The following is a 20583-nucleotide window of genomic DNA, read 5'->3' on the forward strand; positions in this document are numbered from 1 at the left end:
AGTCTCTAAGAGAAGGTAGAATGAGAACTCCTCAGCCTGTCATTCAAAGACCTTCACAATCTGGCTGTCACTTACCTTTCTACTCCTCCCCTTCACTCACTCTTTAGGTTCCAGCCAAACTGGCCTGATAATAACAGCAACTAGCATTTTAAGAGAAAGAAAGAGAGACAGACAGACAGACAGACAGAAAGAGAGACGGACAGACAGAGACAGAGTCAGAGACAACAGACAGAGACAGACAGGCAGGCAGAAAAGCAGAGACACAAAGACAGAGAGACAGAGACAGACAGAGACAGAGAGAGATTGAGAGAGAGAAAGAAAAAAGAAAAAAAAAGAAGAAATGTACACACACATACACATACGTATGTAATTTTATCCTCACACCAATCTTTTGTGGTAGGTGTTAATCCCCATTTTATAGATAAGGAAATTAAGGCTAGGAGAGGTTAAATGACTTGCCCAAGCAAGATTCAAAACCAGATCTTACTGCCGCCAGGTCCTACATTCTCTGTTATGCCTCCTACCAACGTGGAGCTGGCCCTGCCTACTAGCTATTCCTCAGACTCAAAAAGACATCTACTATCTCCATGTCTTTGCATAGGCTAAACCCCATTCTTAGAATAACTTGCTTTTTTCACCTCCTCACAAAAGACTCCTTGCCTCTTTCCAGGGTCTCTCCCAGGAAGTCTTTCGTGAGCCTTCATTTATGATTCAAAGAACCCCTCTTTGAATTACTTGATATTTACTTATCTATGTTATACTTTCCCCCAATAGAATATAAGTTCCTTGAGAGCAGGGATTTTTCATTGTTGTCCTTATCCCCAGTACCCAGAACTGTGACTGGAAGTAGATTCTTGATAAAAGTTCAGTGAATTTAATTGTGTTAACATTTGTTATCACAACATAAGATTTCAGTTTATTAAGCTTATTAACAAACAGGACCCCAGTTTAACAAATAAATAGCATCTTCATGTTGCCAACATTATTCTCTCTGTTCAGCTGCGGATAAATTTCAGTGCGTTCTTTCAGTAACATCACTTCCTTTGCTATTTACTTTAACAGTGTACTTCTGTTTTGTTTTGTTTTTTCACACCAGTATGCTGCAGAATAATCAGCTAAGACAGGTCCCTTCAGAGGCTCTCCAGAATTTGAGAAGTCTTCAATCCCTGTAAGTATAATTGAAATAACACGGCCATTTGGGATCAATTTCAACTCGTGAGATCGCTTAAATGTTGAATTTGCCTATTCAGAGTTGATCCACCACTAGGATCATGGGATTTAGAGCCGCAAGAAACCTTAGATATTGTCTAGTCTAATCTCCTCATTAGACAGATGAGAAAACCAAGGCCCAGAGGGGTGAAGGAACTTTCTCAAGGTCACACAGGTAAGAAGTGACCAAATTAGGATTCTAAATCCATTGTTACTTCATTACCTGGTCTCAGTTTTACTGATTTGTAAAATGAAGGAGTTGATTCATTCTCTTCTACAACCTATGACTAAGTTCATCAGTTTTGAGGCATACGTAAATGAATTTATGAAATTAATTAATGAATTAATTTATTATTAATATGCTAATATTAATAAAAGGCACCACGCCATAGTGGATAGAGAATGGATCTTGGAGTCAAAAAGGCATGAGTTCAAGTCTCACCTCTGACCAGCCGCATGACCCTGGGCAAGTCACTTAAACCCCAGAAAAGAGAACTTCAGGAAAGTCTGGAAGACTCTTAAGTTTCAAAGATATTTGTGTCTGCATTGGCCAAAGGAGTGTCCTTACCAGGAATTGTCTCTGCCAGTGAAATCATAGGTTTGAATATATATGCGTATATGCATATTATTCAACTATGATTTTAATAGAAATATGATATATTTAAATATCAATGTATAAATATTATTTAAATATAGTAAGCCTATTTTACCATGTGTTATATAAATAATTGTATTTTTCAGGTGTAGATATATCATATGTACATGAGAGAGAGAGGTACTCATAGAATCTTTAGCATCCTTTGAAGTTCCACCTAAGTGTTACTTTCCTAGGAAGGAAACCTTTCTTGATATGTTTTCAGTGCTCTCTTCCTCCTCCAATTAAACTTACTTATACTCTGAAAGGCATGTCTCTCCCCTCCCCAATAGATGATGAAGTCACATTTTTTGGTTTAGTCTTTGTATTCTTGGTGCTCGATATAGCTCTTTGCACATAGCAAGCATTTAATAAATGCTTGCTGAATTTCATGTAATAACTGCTATGTACGCTCACTCAAACAAGTGAAGGAAAAAAGAAAGTTGAGAGATTGGGACCCAAAGGTATATGTATCAATTTTCAGAGACCACCTGTCAAAATCATAAAGATGAGAAAGACAGCATAATATAATAGAAATCACATTAGATTTGGTTGGAATCAAGAAACAGGTTCAAATTCCTGTTCTGATATTTACCAACTGTATTTACACGGGCAAGTCATTTAACCTCATTGAACCTCAGTTTCCTCATCTATAAAATGGGAGAACTAACTCTTGCACTGCCCACTTCATAGGGTTCTTGTGAATCAAGACTTTGTAAACTTTACCCCATATTGCTAATAGTGCTTTATTAAAATAAACACCTAACAGGTCTAACTCCCATTTCAAAGGCGTGTTCTATAGAGGCTATACCTATGTAACTGTAAGGGCAAAGTGGGACGTTTAAGATTCAGCAATAGAGGTTGTCTATTTCTGAGAAACTAAGGAGAGAGTTAGTGGAGATGGTTTGAGAGAAACTGTGGACAAAACAGTGAGCAAGAAGTTACGAAATACTTTGGAGAGATCTGTGTTAATTGATATTTTATGACAAAACTTTATAAATGAAATTTAATGAGAAATTAGTCTAAGGAGGGACAAGAGGTATGACTTGAAAGAAACTATAGAAAAGATAAAGAAAGAAGATAAAGGAAACTTGTGTTCCTGATGAAACTATTATCTTTAAAAGAAGATAAAGAAAGTTCTTGGGGAAAATCTTGCTTGGTACCTTGAGTAAACTGAATGGCAGAATTATGTCTCCAGAAATCATCTGCAGTTATGGTGATAGGTAGAGGTGACTCTGGCTACGGTCATTTTCATCAGTAAAACATTGTAAATAATTATTTATGTCTTTATGTTATTATTTATTACATTGTTAATAAATATTATATCCAGGAACTTCAATATTTATTTAGTCTTAGGTCAGGTGTATTGATATCAAGAGAGGTATGAGCAACTGCTTATTCCATGTCTGGAATTTATTAAATAAACATTTAATAAACTGGGGTGGGAGCACCAAGCTAATTAATTAATGGTAGATGTGTTATAATTTAGTAATTAATGAGGAAATATCTAAACATGCCCCTAGATTTATCCTAGAATTCAGAATGAGACCAAATACAGGAAGAAGTGGAGTAGTAGGCTGAGGAGTGGCCTATAAGTGATTATGATCCACCTCAGACCCCCCTGACATTAATTAATAGCCTGAGTTACTATCCTGAGCTAATGTCAAGATACTAGCACCTACCTCCTGGAATTCAGCCAAATAAACTGAACACCAAGGGAATAATTCTCTTTCCACCTTCCCTAATTCCCCACCCTACCACCAATCCTTACTCTTTCAGGGTTTCTGATTGTGAAAATAAACATTTGACACTTCCAGGATTTCTAAAAGGAGAGTATCATATTTAGCAACAGATCCTTTTTCTATCTGCATCTGAATCCCAGTCTGTAGTGGTCTCCACGCAACAAGAAATGAAAAGTAAACTCCCCCCACCCCAGCTAAGAGGTTGGTGGTCTCTGCCATACACAATTTGCTCAAAGGACATTTTCATGAGATTGATGTCAAGTTCTATTGATAGATATTGATATACAGTTATCCTTTCCACAACACGAGGTTTAGGGCATAGTGCCCCCATGATCTGTAAAATCCGCATAAAAATTTTTGGCCCTCCTTTCATACCAGGGAAGTCTGAATTTTTACTTTTTCTTTAACGAGATGTTCACAGTATTAAAGATATTATATTATACAATACTATACATATATTTTATGCATTTCTGAGTTTCTAAACTTTTTCTTTGTTATCTGCTGGCCTTCATGTGTCATCTGTGGCTTTCACAAAACTCCCAAAAATTCCCGTGTAACTTCTTATGCAGGTCAATGATATATCAAAATCACAATGAGGAAAGTTGTGATGTGGAAAGGATAGCTAAAGGGATTGAGAATGGATAGAGCATTAGGCTTAGAGTCAAGAAGAGCTAAGTTCAAATCAGTCTTAGACACTTAATAGCTCTGTGATCCTGGACAAGTCACATAAATCTATTTCCCTCAATTTCCTCCATTATAAAAAGGGAACAACAACAACAAACTTTGAGGTTCAAATGAGATGATATTTGTAAAGCATTTAACACAGTGCCTGGCTAAATGCACGTAAGTGCTAAATGCATGTTGCTGAAATACCAATGAACCCTAACGGACCATTCAGTTGATGCCGTGATGACTTAGAGTATTTCTAAGTTTAGACAAAAGGTTTGAGATGATGCCAGAAATACTTTGTCAAATTTGTGAGTACTTATTCAAATTTTTATTAAATATAATTTTATTCAGAATTTAATAATTTAAGTTTTGAATTTGTTTATAATCCATTTCATGCTTTCATATTTAAATATATACTTGGACTTCAATCCATGTCTTGATGCCATGTGGATTTGAGAAAAATAGCCTGTGGAATAGGTATACATGTGTACATATAATATTACCAAATCACAGATTTTCAGAGTTAGAAGGGACTTCTACCTATATCCAACTAATATCCAAAAAACAATCCCTTTTGGAACATATTGAACAGGTGGGAACCCTCTTCATTCAGAGGCCAACAATTCTGCCTTTTGCTACCTCTAACTTTAAAAAAATATATATTCCCCTGACCTCAAGCCTAAATTTGCCTCCTCTCTGTTATAACTTCAGTTGCATAGGAAAGCACACTTTGTTGAGCAAAATTTTAGTTTCCAATCTTAAATATGGGAGAAGAAAGAGATACACTTACCAATGCCCTAATAAAAGCAATAATAAAATTGCAAACAATCGTTTGAAAATCAGTGTTCAGAATCAGTTGGTTAATAATTACTAGTGCAGTTTACTCAGTTCCCTTTACTGAAATGACATGAGAAAAGGAGCATAAGTCTTTCAAGATTATTCTTTTGATCTTTTTTTTCCCCTAAAAACAATGAGGGAAATTCTGCATTAGAGATTATATCCAGCTCTTTTTAATTTTTTTTAACTTCAAACATACAAAGTCTCTTTGCAGTTCTCGTCATTCTATAGGTATTCTGGACCAAAGATAAGCAAGCCAACAAGGGCTCTTTGTTGCTTAGGGAGGATTCTGTTGAACGTCCAAGGCTGCTCCTCAATAATGTGACAGTATCTTTGGTTCTTTGTTGCCAATGCCTTCCCCTGAATTAGAAAAGAAGAGGCCAAAAGAGCAAAAAATCATGCAGTTGTGTTGTCTCTGTAAAGGCCTGGTATCTAGTGACCAAATTAAAATTGAGATAATGGCAGTGGCCAATAGAAGCTTTAAACAGCTGGGAAGCAGACAGAAGATGGAAGGATAAGCACTGGTAACCAAAAGCCACTATCAGCTGAAAAGAAAATCACTGGCAAAAGTGAACCCTTTGAGGCAAAGGAAACCATGATCCTTTGTTCTCCTCCAAACTGGGGCTGAACTTCCCGATAAAAGTGGATGGGTTTTGGTTTCTCACTTCATACACTCTAGTAGTTTTCTGTTCACAAGGTGTCACTGGCTCAGAAAGTTCTAATGTACCATAACAATTACTCTTCCTTTCCAAAGAAGACAGCTATGTTTACAAGGTTTCCAAAAATGAAGAGTTCCTTTGATACTTATCCCATCAGACACAGAGGCATCGAGGCAGATGCATTAACATTGGTATGAATTGGATTTTATCAATGGCATTAGATGTGTGCTCATCAAGACACCCCTTTCCTAGGATAGGAACCCTTGGCGTTACTGAAGTTGGCTCTGGGTGCTGCTGTGTATTCCTTTATTAACCAATGCTTATTAAAATGCTGTCATCTCCTTGTCAAATTTGACTATAATTTGATTTTCTAAATTTTCATTACTATTTAATTACGACTATGATGAACATTAACAAGCCTAAGAATTTCCTAATGAAAAGCTTGTATATGAAACTGTGAATCTCTATCACATACATCTTAGGTTTTTTTTCCAAGTATATCAAATTTAATGTCATAGCACCAACACTGCCCTTGAGTGGGACTCTTAAACTTCCTTTGCTCTCTTTTCAGTATTTTATAAATGTTCAATTGACACTTCTATTCTTTTTTTTATATCACTCTCATTATTATCTCTTTACCCTTGACAACTCCTCCTACCCAGTCCCGTGATTAAAAAAAAAAAAAACTTTTCCTGGAAATAAATAAGTATATTCAAGAAAGACAAATTCCCACATTGGTTTTGTCTAAAAATGCAAATCCTCATTGTGTTTCACTAGTCTGTCACCTCTGCCAAGAACTGAGACACATGATTCATCATTAGTCTTCTGGAGTCAAAACTGTTCTTAATGCAAAAAGTTTCTAAGTCTTTCAAAGCTGCTTGATTGGCATGGAACTCAATTTATAGAGTAATTTAGGTAATATTATCATTTATATCACATTAATATGGCCCAACCTTGAGCAATTAATATTTTTCCAATTATTTGAATCATCCTTTACTTTTGTAAAAAGTGTTTTGTAGTTGTATTCATAAAATTTTTGGTGTATCTTAGTCTTGGTTAGTGGACTCCCAGATATCCTAAGCATTCTATATTTATTCTGAATAGAATTTCTTTTTCTGTCTCTTCCTATTGAGTTTGTTGGTACTATACGGAAAGGATGAAGATTTTAAGTTTCTTTTATATCCTGCTACTATGCTGCAGTTGTTTATTATTTCAATCTATTTTTTGTTGAATCTCCAGGGTTCTCTAAACAATCATGTCATCTGCCAAAAAAGATAATTTTGTATCTCCTTTGCCTGTGTTTGCACCCTTAATTTCTTTTTTTTAATCTTATTGCTATAGCTATCATTTCTAGAAGTAAATCAAATAATAGTAGTGATAATAGACATTCTGGTTTTATTCTTTCTTTTATTGTAAAGTCCAATGGAAATCCACCATTACTGACAATGCTAGCTTTTGGTTTTGGACAGATACTGCTTAAAATGTTAAGGAAAGGTCTATTTATTCTTATCTTTTAAGGATTTCTAGCAAAAATGGGGGCTATAATTTGTCAAAAGCTTTTTCTGTATCTATAAATATTACATATAATTTTTATATTTAATTAATTTTATCTTAATAAATATTATGTCTTCTTATATACCTCAAATAAGAGAAAGAGTAAGGTCCTCCTCTTTCTTTCTCATTTCTTCCCCAATGTATTCTTTTTTCCCTCCATTTTTTCCTCAATTAAAACCAACAAGATGGAATAAAACTACCCCCAGGTCCTATGATTTCCTTTCTTTACTGACCTATGAAGATAGTGAGATACTGAAAGAAAAGCTATTCTTTCTCCACCTATTAGAATATAAGCACTTCATCATCATTTAGCCACTTCCAATTCCTAAAATTTAATTTACCTATCTAGGTTTCTCTTATGTTTGCCTTTCAAATATCCTAAACAGCTGTCATCTGTTCATAAGGAATACTTGAAGGCATTCTTTTCTATTAAAGGTCCAGTTTTTCCCCCTTTCTGTAAGATTATGCTTAATTTTTCAAGGTAAGTTATTCTTGTTTGCAAGTCTTTTTCTTTTACCTTTCATATGTTGTATTCCAAGATCTTCTCTTCTTTATCGTAACTGCTAATAAATCTTCTGTGATACCAACTCTGGTTCCTTCACACTTGATTTCTTTGTTTCTGGCTACTTATGGTATTTTTCTTTGATGTGGAAGCTTTATATTTTCTTGAGAATTTTTGATTTGGATTTGTTTGTTTGTTTCCAGAAGATGAACGTTGGATTCTTTTTATTTTGACTTTCCCTCTGGTTCTAATATATGTCAGCAGTTTTCTTAGATGATTTCGTAAAATATGGTATCCAGGAGGGGGGTGATATTTGTCTGTACATGGTTTTCAAAGAATCTGATGACTTTTGATTAACTCTTCTTGACCTGTTTCTCATATTAGTTGTTTTTTGTTGTAGACATCTTACATATTCTTTTGATTTTTTTGAAAGCATTATTCAAATAATTCTTGTTCTCTCATGGAATCATTGAGTTCTTTTGGCTCCATTGCTTCAGGAAGACCACCACTTGGGTATGGTTTTTCACCTTCTGTTCTAAGCTATTTATTCTCCACAACTTTTTCCTCAAGAGCTCTAATTTCCATTTTTATCTTTGGCTTCATTTCCTTTAGCTTCTCTTTGAGTCCCTGTGTCCAAACCATTCTTTTCCCTGAGGCTCTACTTGTACTTGTTGTGAATATACTCTCTTCTTCTTGGCTTACCTCCTAGGTTTATTTTAACCCACAGAAGTATGCCTTCACTGCATTCAGAGTTTTTATCGTATCTTCGGCCTCAGTCCCTAGATTGAAACTTGGCACCAGGGCCAAGTTCCACTCCCTCCTGTACTCCTGGATGAGGTTGGAAAGCCCTATTTGGTCTTGACCCCTCTATAGAGTGGACGCTACTGCCATTTATAGTTTTACAGGGGATGACTGCTACTAAGTCCTCCACCCTTGAACAAAATCCCATGAGCCCTAGGTTTTTGTGGTATGGTAGTTACTATTACTAATGTGTATAACTATGTGAAGGATAGAAGAAGAAAAAAATATTGTGCACATGAGTAAATTAGTTATTTATTTGACTGCATATATAGGAGGCAGGCAATCCAAAGTATCTTTTGACCCATTAGACCAGGAACTAAATTTTGTTCTTCTTTGTGTCCCCAGCGCTTAGCATAGTAACTGGCACTTGGTAGGTACTTAATAAATGTTTATTGACTCATTGAATGGACCCACCAAAAGTGTTCCAAAAACCAAACAAGTCTGAATGGCCACAACTGCCGGCTTTACTATGTCAAAATATACAGAGCTTCTTTAGTGAAAACTTTCAGAGAGAGGGTCATAGTACATGCCTGGTAATTAATAGTTAAGTTGTATTTCAAAGAATACTATTTTCAGTTTATTTGTGTACAAAAGAAATCCACTTTTTGTTCTTAATGAAAACATATGGGTTTTTTTTGTTCTCTTCTATCAACTATATAATTGTAATACCAAAGAGAAAAGAGGAAGGAGCAAGTGTCAGAACCAGGCAGTACAATGCCTTCACAATGTAGATCATGTGTATTTTGCCTTTTGGCAGAAAACCTGACTGCCCTGCTCCCAGAATGGATTTTTTTTGTAATGTAATCAAATATAATTTAATTTCCTTTTTTTCTGGAAGGAAATAGAAAATGTAATCAGAATTCACAGTGAGTTACATTTCACTGAGGAAACTTTTGGTCTTAGAGTTATTTGGGGACTAGGGTCAGATTACAGTGATTTAGTGGTAAGTCAAATCTTAACCCCTCCCAAACCCTGGCACCTTGTGAGTTAATGACTTAAAAATAACAGTAATTATAACTGACATCTATTTAGTTCTCTTTGATTTACAAATGGCTTTATATATGTTATTTCCACTTGATACTCAAAACACTATGAGATAGGTTGTGCAAATGTTCTCCCCATCTTATAGATTAAGAAACTGAGATTCAGTGGAGTAAAATACCGTGGCTAACATCACAACACTAGTAAATGACAGCAAAATCTAGCCCTTTGACTCAATATCTAATGATTTTTTTCCTACTCCAGAGGAAAAACAAGTCTTAACTTTTGTTACTATGGTAGTCAGTATAATTAGTGTTTCTGACCGGATTTCTGACTTTGGGCAAACCATTTCACTTCTGTGGGCCTCAGTTTCCTTGTCTCTAAAATGAAGTCTCTTCTATCTCTAAATCGTAGAATCCTAGGAAAAGGCATAAAGAACCTGAGCAAATTTTAGAACTATGTAAAACCAGTAAAGTCAGTCTATGGCCTTGTACATTCTGGTTTTCAGATTGAGTCTATTATCAAAGAAGAATTTAGATAATTGCACACAACAGTCAAGCAATTGGAGGGATAAGAAAGAGTAGTAACAGTAAGAAGATCTGAGTGTTGACTAAATATCTAAATTATCACCCCAATTGTCCACATTTTGCTACTCACTACATTTTCTAATATGGTAAGCTTTACTCTGATCCCCTAGAGAAATGGAGCCTTTCTTCTCAGAAAGAGATTTATCCAGGCTGGCTCATTTAATAGCCTATGTAATAGTAACAACAATAACAGCAAAAAAAAAATCAATACAATGATCCAAGACAATTCCAAAAGACTCATGATGGAAAATACTATCCATTTCCAGAGAGAAAGATCTGATGAACTTTGAGTACAGATTGAAGCATACTTTCTTCATTTCATTTTTCTTACTTTCTTTTTTTTTGCAACATAGTTAATATGGAAATATGTTTTGCATGACTTCACGTGTATAACTGATGTCATATTGCTTTGCCTTTTCAATGGGTGGGGGAGGGGCTGGAGAAAGACAGAATTTGGAACTCAAAAATTTTTAAATGAATGTAAACATAAAGAATATCAATTTAGAAACACAAAATTAAAACAACAACAACAATACCTAGAATTTATATAGCACTTTAGAGTTTGCAAAGCATTTTATGTTTTCTCATGTGATGCTCACAGCAACCCTATGAAGTAGGTGCTATCATTCTCCCCATTTTACAGGTAAGAAAACTGATCAAGACAGATTAGGTGCTTTACCTAGGTTCATACAGATAATAAGTGGCCAAGGCAAGATTTGAACTCAGTCTTCATAACTCTAAGTCCAGTCATATAGCTGCCTTAATAGCAATAACTATCCCCTCATAGTAATTTTTTGGATTATACCTCAGTGATAAAGGAAACTCCTGATGAGGAAACTCCTTTTATCTATGTAAATCAACCAATGTCAAGCAATTTATAGTCTTTGTTGTCTAGGGAGCACTGAACATTAAATTATCCACCCAGGATCACACCATAATCAATGGCAGTGGTGGGCCTTAAACTGAGTTTTCCTGACTTAAAGTCAGACTCTCTCTTCACTGTGCCCCATTGCCTTTCATCGCAGGTATGCATGAGCAAGAGGGATCACCTGACAAGGGAAGGCATTGAGTAAGAGGGAGAATGAAATTCTACAGGCATTAGAAACCAGCATATATATGAAAAAGAAGTAAAGCTGTGTGGTGCTGAGTCAGTCCACCACCACTACCTACCATGAACCAGGTGCTGTGCTAAGCGGTAAGGATACAAGGAAAGGCAAAAGACAGTTTTTGCCCTAAAGGAGCAACACGCAAACAACTATATACCAACAAGACGTACACGGAATAAACTGGATATGGTCCAAGAGGGAAGGCACTAAGATTGAGAAGGACTGGGAAAGGCTTCTTGCAGAAGCCGAGCAAGAACTGGAGTTAGTGCAGGGCACGGAGGTGCTTTCACCTTAAATGTCCAAGAGCTAGTTGAGTTTCAGACCCAGTATAAAGAGCAAAAAGGAAGCCTTTTTCATATTGGCACATGTCACTATTGGCAATGTGACTACTTCCTCTATCTGGCCACAGATGGGAGAAAATAAAAGTATAAATCTGCAGAGCAAAGGGCATTCAAGCACCTTCCTCATTTTCCCTATGACCGTGGGAAAGTAAGTTAGCTAGTCAATAAAGATTTATTGAACGCTTACTCCGTGCCAGACTTTGTGTTAAACTCTAAGGACTCAGAAAGGTGCAATCCCTGCCCTCAAGGAGCTCACAATGTAAGAGAAAAGTCTTTTAATGTCTCTGAGTGTAAATTTTCTCATATGTAAAATAGATAATCATTCACCCAACATGTATTAATAATAACAAGAAGAATAGCATTTAACTAACACTTTAAAGTTTTTCAAGTGCTTTACAAATTTATCTCATCTGATCCTCACAACAACCCTGAGAAGTAAGTACGATTACTATCCATCCCCATTTTACAGATAAAGTAACAGAGGTAGACAGAGGTTAAATGACTTGTCCAAGGTCATTCAACTAATAAGTGTCTGAGGCATGCTTTGAATTCTTTTAAGTACATACTATGTGCAAGGCACTATGGTAGGCACTGGATTTTAAAACCCCCAGTATCAAGGAGCCCATGTTCAGACGGGTAAATAAATGCAATATAATTTCAGAAGAGGGAGAGACCTAACTGGAAGAATGAAAGACCACATATAGGGGTGCTGAAGGAGTTGAATCTTGGGGGGAAGCTCAAGGTTCTGAAAGGCAGAGCTGAGGTGGAAGTGCATTTCAGAAATTTGGGACAACCTATTCAAAGGCACCAAGGCAGGAGTTTAAGGATGAAGTGTCCCAATTTGTCTGCAATCATGAATAAGTAAGGAGTTGTGATGTGAAATTTATCTGGAGTCAGATTTGGAAAAGTTTTAAATGCCATAGTAATAATATTTGCCCAGCCCACTTCTTTCCATTGAGGCAGATCAGCCCAGAGTGTCCAGAAGCATGTAAAAGTTAAGTAACCTACCCACAGAAAGAATCCAAGGTAGGATTATAACCTATTTCTCCCTGACTCCAAGCCCAATATTTTATTCATCATGCCAAGATGCCTCCAAAATAATGACTCAAAATGTACAAAGCAAATGAAACCCCTGAAAAATATATATATATTCCTGTACCATTGAGGTTCAAGCCTGGATTTCTGACTAAAGTTTAAATTCAATAAATATTTATCGAACACTTACTATGTGCCAGCACTCTGCTAGGCACTGTAGGGGATATTAAAGAACTATAATAATTCAGATTTACATAAAGTTTTAAGATGGAGTACATTCCCCTCTTGATTCTAGTTGCTTCTCTTTCTTATTTATTTCCTTTTATCCCATATATAGCTTGTTTGTACATATTTGTTTGCATGTTGTCTCTCCAACAGACTGTGAACTCCTTGAAATCAGGTGTTTTTGCCTCTTTTTATATCCTCAGTGCTTAACACGGTACCGAGTGAATAGTAGGTGCTTAATGTTTATTGAGGGGACTGGTTGACATTCCTCGTAATAAGCCTGTAATGTAGAAAGTGAACTCCCAATTCACAGGGGAGGAAACTCAGGCTTAGAAAATTTAGTGATTTGTTCAAGGTCGCATAGCTAGTAAAAGAATAGAGCTAATATTCAAAGCCATAGCTCTTCAGTCCAAGGCCACATCCAGATTTTCTTCACCATATTATCTATCACATACTATCATACAATCTATCGATTCTTGACCTTCAAGGCACTTACAATCTTAAGGAATATGAAAACTTTTAAATAATGAATACATGGAGAATAATATGGAAATTAGCAGAGTCAAGAGAAGAAATATAATAATAACAATGGAAATGGAAAGAGCAACAATCATAAAACAATCAAAAATTACAAAGGACAAGCATGGACCCAAAGAAGAGATACAAGATACCTCCTTGGGGTATATGTCTAGTAGTGGAATCTCTGGATCAAAGGGTGTGGACATTTTAGTTAATTTATTTGTTTTCTTGACAATTTCATGTGGTATGGTGGAAAGGGCCTGACTGGAGTCAGAGAATTTGGGTTCAGTACCACCTGGTGACCTTGGACAACTTATTTAACCTCTCTGAGCCTCAGTTTCTTCATCTGAAAATTAACTAGATGGCCTCTGAGGGGGTTGGGGTTCATGAATGTGGATCGTTTCTTGTATTTTTAGATAATTTTGATGAACTGTTTGGTTTTGCTGAATTTTTTCTCATCTCATCTTTTTTCTTTCAAAAAAACTCTTTGTTATATAAGATGGCTCTCTGGGAGGAGTTAGGAAGAGTGATACAAGGAAAAATATAGGCAATGTAAAAGTAAAAGATACCAATTATGTTAAAAAAAAAAAAGAAAAGAAATAGACAGGGAAGGCTTCAAGAAAGAGATGAGAGTTGAGCTGAGCCTTGGCTAGGAGAATGACATTTTAGGTGAAAAGGGACACATGAGCAAGTGATTATTGATTGATCAAAGCACAAATGAGCAGCAGCAAGTGTGGGTGATGATGGCGAAACCAGGTAACTAACTAGAGAGTAGATAGTGAGAGATGAGATTAGATAAATAAATTATTGTAGATTCTTGGCCAGGGAAGTAACATGATAAGATTATGAGGGCAATAATCTCTCAAAGCTGTTCAGAAAGGATCAGTTAAAGAAAGGAGACCAGTTAGAGGTTCTAGATGTGTGATGGTTGACTTGGATTGTTGGCTTGGAGTTATGAAGACTGGAATTCAAATCCTGCCTCAAAAACTCTCCAGCTATGGGGCAGCTAGGTGGTACAGGAGGTAGAGCTCCTGCCTTGGAGTTAGGACAACCTCAGTTCCAATCCAGCCTCAGACACTTAATATTTACTAGCTGTGGGCAAGTCACTTAACCCTATTGCCTAGCCAACAAAAAAAAAGTCACTTGATTTCTCTCAGCCTCTGTAAAATGGGGATAAGAACACCTGAGTCACAGAATTGAGATATTGTCATGAGGCTCAAATGAGATAATTTTAAAGTGCTTAGCATAGAGTGCTACATAAATGTTAGCTATTATTATTATTATTGTTATATGTAAAACACTTGGAAAACCTTAAAGTATTGTTGAAATATTAGCCACAGAATCAAACTTCAATCCTTGAATACTTGACTTTAGACTTCAAGAATTTGTGATTTTCACAGGTGTGGTAGCTTCCTCCACTGAAGGAGATCACCAGCCATTCATTCCAATTTACCAATTGCTCCAGCCAAGAGAACTGGCCCCTTATGGCCAACCTAACAAGAACGTAGCTCATTTAGACCTTGGACAGCAGACACAGAGTAAGCAGATATTAGGTCAAACTCAAAATCCATCTAGTTTGATAGGTCCTAACAGGGCATGTATTCTGCTGGCATGGTCACCTCAAACCAGAAACATCTCTCCCCATCCCCAATGTGCAATAATGACCTAGGAGCAGGACATACATGACAGAAAATTATAGACTTATAGAATCTCAAAAAAAAACTACAGAAGCCATTTAGAGCAGGGTCTGTGGATAAATTTCAAGTGGTCTTTGTATTTAGATGGAAAGAAATATGTATTTTTATTTCATTATGGTTGGTAATCTTCTGTATTTTATTTTATGCATTTAAAAACATGGCTGTGAGAAATAATCTACAGGCTTCGCAAGACTACACAAATACACACACACACACAACACACACACAAAAGGAGGAGGGATCAAAGCTCCCTGAATAGCCTAGTGTCCACCCAAAGTATATATTTTGATTGTTAATTTACTTATTCAGTAATTAAAGACTTGACTATGGGAATGAAGGCAAAGGTATGGATAGAAGAGATATTTCAAAGAGAGAATGGAGAGTACTCAGTAAGGCAGCTAGATAAGAAGTGAATAGATCACTGGGCCAGGAATCAAGAAGACCTGAGTTCAAATTCAGCCTCAAACACTAACTAGTTGTATGTCTCTGGGCAAATCATTTAACCTCTCTTTGTCTGAGTTTCCATAACTGTAAACTGGGGGGGGGGAGAGAGGAATAATAATACCTACCTGCCAAGGTTATTGTGGGAATCAAATAAGATGATATTTGTAAAATATTTAGAACAGTGCCTGGCACATAGTAGGTGCTTCATAAATGTATTTCCCCACTACCACCTCCTATGACCAGTTAGATATTGGCAATAATGTAATGAGAGAAATCCAAGATCATCACAAGATTTCAAATCTGAGTATTACCTAGGACGAGAATATTGATGCCATTGATAAGAATGAGAAATTGTTTTCCATAAAGAGAAGAGAAATTAGAGAAAACATTGGCTTTGTCATATTCTCAGAGACTTGGAACTAGAAGGAAACTCATATGGTCCAAACCCCTTCTTTTAGAGATAAGAAAACTGAGAAATTTTGACTTGCCCAAGGTCACATTGATAGGAAGTAGCAAAGTAGGAAATTGAAATCAGGTGTTCTGTCTCCAAATCTAGAGTGGTTTTTTTTCTGTTGAATTACACTGCCCCTCTAACAATTTGTTGTAGTATTTTCTCCATTAAAAAAAATCACATCAGTGGAAATACCGTAAGACGCAAGGTATCATAATAGAAGTTATATTACTTGTTAGAACATTTTGGTGCTTAAATGAAGTTTTTTTTTACATATTGCACAGACGTAAAGGGTCTGCTTTGCACATTTTATTAACCTGACAAATTTTAGATTTGAATGTTGTATTGTTTCAATACACCCATAGAATTTGGCAATCCAAAGTAGGTGAGATGGATGGAATTTTACCTTTCCAAAACCTCCCATGTCTAACACTGATCTCTCCTCATATCATCCACACGCAACGTACAGGAAAAGTTCAGTGAAAAAAATTAATTTTGAAAAAGAACTCTCCCAAAATGAGACAAATCAGAAACTAACCCTGTCAGGTAATCAATGTATTTGTGTGACATGTATAGAGCTATTGTTTACCCAATACATGCCATACTATGTTTGGACTCAGAACCCTAGAGAGCCATACTGTTTTATATGACCATTAGGTGCTGACTACACAAACATCAGGTATTACACAAACGTTAGACCATAACAAAAATTGCCCCAACATTAATGGGCAGAATGAATACATCTGGAGCATATGCCATGATAGTAAATAATGTCATTGCAATGAAAAATCTCTTTACAACCAATAAAATTCCAAAGCACGTCCAGGGAACAAATTTATTTCAAAAAATTTTATCACAATAAAATAATGCATATACCTCCATTAACTTTAGTATAATAGAGCTGGTCTATAAGCTGAAACTTAATTAGACATAATTAGAATGAAGTAACAACCCAGAATACTCGAGTATCTTGCCCTGAACAAATTCCCTTTTGTCCCTCCTCTGCTTAAAAATTGCTTCCCCCACCATCCCCCCCCAAAAAAATCTCACTAAAATTGAACCATGCATAACAGAGTTAATTATTTAAAAGCCGTTAAAGAACAACTAAGTTGTTAACTTTGTTCTTCATTCACCAAAATACATACTAGGGATGTTAATGACATAAAAGCCAAGGCTTTGTGTGTTTTTTTTCTTTTAATCTTAAGAATCTCTAAATAGCTACTCTAAAATAAATGGGGCTGGAATAGAGGGCCTACGGGTTCCCATCATGTTCTGGGAACATCTATGAGCTAACTGTATCATTTTTAATGTCTTTATTTTTTTTTTTTGAGCAATCCATGTTAATAATTGACATTATTATGGCTTATCTCAGATGTGGAATTAGCCAAGATCAATAGCTTATCTTCTGACAGGTGCTTTCTTCCTTGTGGTTAACTGTTCATGAAAGGCATTAACAAACAAAGCCAGACGTTTACAGGAGACATTAGTAAGATGTTATATAAGATATATAAAGAGGCAATTTGCAGAAAAACGATGGTTTAAAAAAAAACGATGGTGGCAATAACATGGAATCTTAGAACTTGAAAGTTATCTTCTATTAATTCAGTTTCCATATCAAAGGGTTGGTGTGTGTGTGTGTGTGTGTGTGTGTGTGTGTGTGTGTGTGTGTGATTTTTTTTTTTGGCAAGAATTCTCCAACACCAAAGTCTGAATGCCTTTCCTTCAGACATAATCACATCAAGTATAAGCTTGAATCATTTTTTAAAACTTATTTTATTTTTAATTCAAAAAACAAGCATTTTGATAATACAGTATAATAAAAAGGATGATTGCACATGAAACTGCAAATCTACCATGTACAACTTGCTATTCCCTCCAAATACACAATAAAGTTATGAAAATTTCTTTTTTTCCTCTTTCTTCTCCCTTCTCCCCACCTCTACCCTAGAAATGGCTACCATTTGACACAAATAGGTATATACATGTAAAATTATTCTATACATACTTTCATTTATCAGTCCTTTCTCTGGACGCAAATAGTGTCTTTCTTCATACATCCTTTATCTTTAATTTGTGTATTTATAATAGTCAAAATGACTATCAAAGTCGTTCTTAAAACAATATCTCTGGGGCAGGTAGATGGCACAGTGAATAGAGCACTGGCCCTGAAGTCAGGAGGACCTGAATTCAAATTCGGCCTCAGACACATAACACTCACTAGCTATGTGACTCTGGGCAAGTCACTTAACATCAATTGTCTGACCAAAAAAAAAAAAAAACAACACAAAAACACAATATCTCTGTTTCAATATACAATGTTTTCTTGGATGCTCACTTTGCTCTGAATAAGCAAAGGAAAAAGAACCGGACCATAAGTATAAGCTCCCTCTATGCAGACCACATGATATAGCACAAAAAAAGGGTACTGGACTTGGGCAAAGATCAGGGCTTAGATCACACGGAGCAAATCATTTAACCCTTCCAAGCCTAAGCTTCTTCCTCTTTTAAATGGGGATAATGAAATGACAAATAGAATATTACATATTTATTATATCTAATAAATAGAAGTGGGCTCAATGATTTTAGAAAAACAAGGAAAGACTTGCACGAAATAATGAAAAGCGAAATAAACAGAACCAAAAGAACGTTGTATACATTGACAGCAATATTGTTTTAGAATGACTTTGGAAAAGTAAGTTATTTTGTCTGTTATAAATACCCAAATAGCTATAAAGGACATATGAAGAAAGACACTATGAATCCAGAGAAAGAACTGATAAATAGGATATGTAAAGAATAATTACATATGTATATATTTGTATATATATGCATTATATATATATGTGTATATATACATACACATATGCATTGTGTATGTATACCTGTTTGTATCTAATGGTAGCCATCTCTAGGGCAAGGGGGAAGGGAGAGAAGAAAAAAAGAAAAAAATTGACATGATAATTTTGTTGTAGATTTGAAAAGAATAGCAAGCGGTACATAGTAGATTTGCAGTTTCGTGTACGATCATCTTTTTTTCATTGTACTATGTTATGGAAATGCTTGTTTTATTCCATAAATTAAAAAGAAAAAATGTGGGTAATGTATGTACAACCCATCTCAGTGGCCTGTTACGAGGAAAGCACTCTGAGCCTTAAAGCATCACGTAAATGTGTTATTATTATTTTTAATATGAGAAATTAGAGAAATATTAATACAAGACTACATGTCAAGTTGAAACAGTGTCTCACAGCTTGTAATCCTCTGGACAACTTTGCATAAATTTCCACCTTGGAGATCATCTAATCCACCCCCCTAATTTAACAGGTAAGAAACTTTAGCCCAGAGACTGTTGTTTGTTGCCCAGGGTCACACAGTAAATAAGTATCTGAAGTGGGAATGTATTTGTGGGATGAGAGATTTCGAACTGAAAGGGACCTCAGAAGCTGTCTAATCTAATCTCCTCATTTTACAAGTGAGAAATTGAGGCCAAGACAAGTTAAATAACTTGGCAATGAGTATCTGAGCTAGAGTTCAAACCCAAGGCTTCCTGACTCTTTAAGTCCCATGTGCTATCTACCACGCCATAACTATTTTAGTTATGATGCTTTGGTTTACAAAAAAAAAAAGGTGGGCAAGATCACACCTGTAATCCCAGCTACCAGAGAAGCTGAGGCTGACCAAGTTCTTGCACTCAGAGGTTTTGAACTGCAGTGGGTTGTGACATCTGGGTGTCTGCACTAAATTCAGCATAATGATGGGCCTCTGGGGCATTGGACCATCAACTTTCCTAAGCAGAGGCAAACCAGCCCAGGCTGGAAATGCAGCAGGTCAAAGTTCCCATGCTGAGCATTTTCAAACCTAAATGAGATGAGGATACAGTCTAAGAAAGAAAAGGAAAAGAGAAAGGAAGGGGAGGAAGGCAAGACAGGTAGAGACAAGGGAAGGGAAGGGGAGGGGAGGAGAGAGGAGGAAATGGGAAGAGGATGGAAAGGAAGGGAAGGGAAAGGAAAGGAAGGAGAAGGGAGAGAAGGAGAGGGGAGGAGAGGGGAAGGGAAATGATAGAGTAAATGTAACATGAAATTATATTTCAAATGTGTTTTCATCCGCTACTACTTAGCTCCTCGTGCTTTTCTTCACATGCTGACAGATACTGGATTTTCTAAGTTGGTTTAAAGATAATATAAAGCTTATGCAGGAAACCAGACTGATAGGATATGAGCTCTTTGTTTATTTATCAACAAGGACACACCTTGTGCCTTGCCACCTGCTCTGTCAGCGACTCTTACTAACAGCCACCTGTAGGTGTGACAGGCATTAACTACTCACACCTATTCAGCCTTGAAGTCCTCCATAAAGATTAAGTCTGGTAATTGCTTCCAAGTATGGCTCAAATCCCGTTCTCTGAACTCATTTCAGACCCTGTGTCTCTGGGATATACAAAGTAGAATATTTTTTGAGAATCTATCATGTTGGGTATTTTCTAAAAGTGAGTCAGAAAATCTCAAGCTAGATACATGAAAAAATACATGCTTGACAATAACTCACATTTCCATAATGCTTTTAAAGTCTGCAAACACTTTTCTATGAGGT

General features: G+C 36.1%; 1 protein-coding gene across 2 annotated transcripts in view; it reads left to right on the forward strand.

Moving 5' to 3' along the window:
• LGR5 (leucine rich repeat containing G protein-coupled receptor 5) overlaps window positions 1–20583 on the forward strand; it is a 196142-nt gene that overhangs the window by 119588 nt on the left and 55971 nt on the right. For both annotated transcript variants that reach the window (XM_027873041.1, XM_027873050.1), the window contains exon 4: window positions 1097–1168. In XM_027873041.1, coding sequence (XP_027728842.1) covers window positions 1097–1168 — 72 coding nt within the window. The remainder of the gene's footprint in view (window positions 1–1096; window positions 1169–20583) is intronic.

Source organism: Vombatus ursinus, unplaced genomic scaffold (assembly GCF_900497805.2).
Source record: "Vombatus ursinus unplaced genomic scaffold, bare-nosed wombat genome assembly UNPS02003292.1, whole genome shotgun sequence".
NCBI lineage: Eukaryota > Metazoa > Chordata > Mammalia > Diprotodontia > Vombatidae > Vombatus > Vombatus ursinus.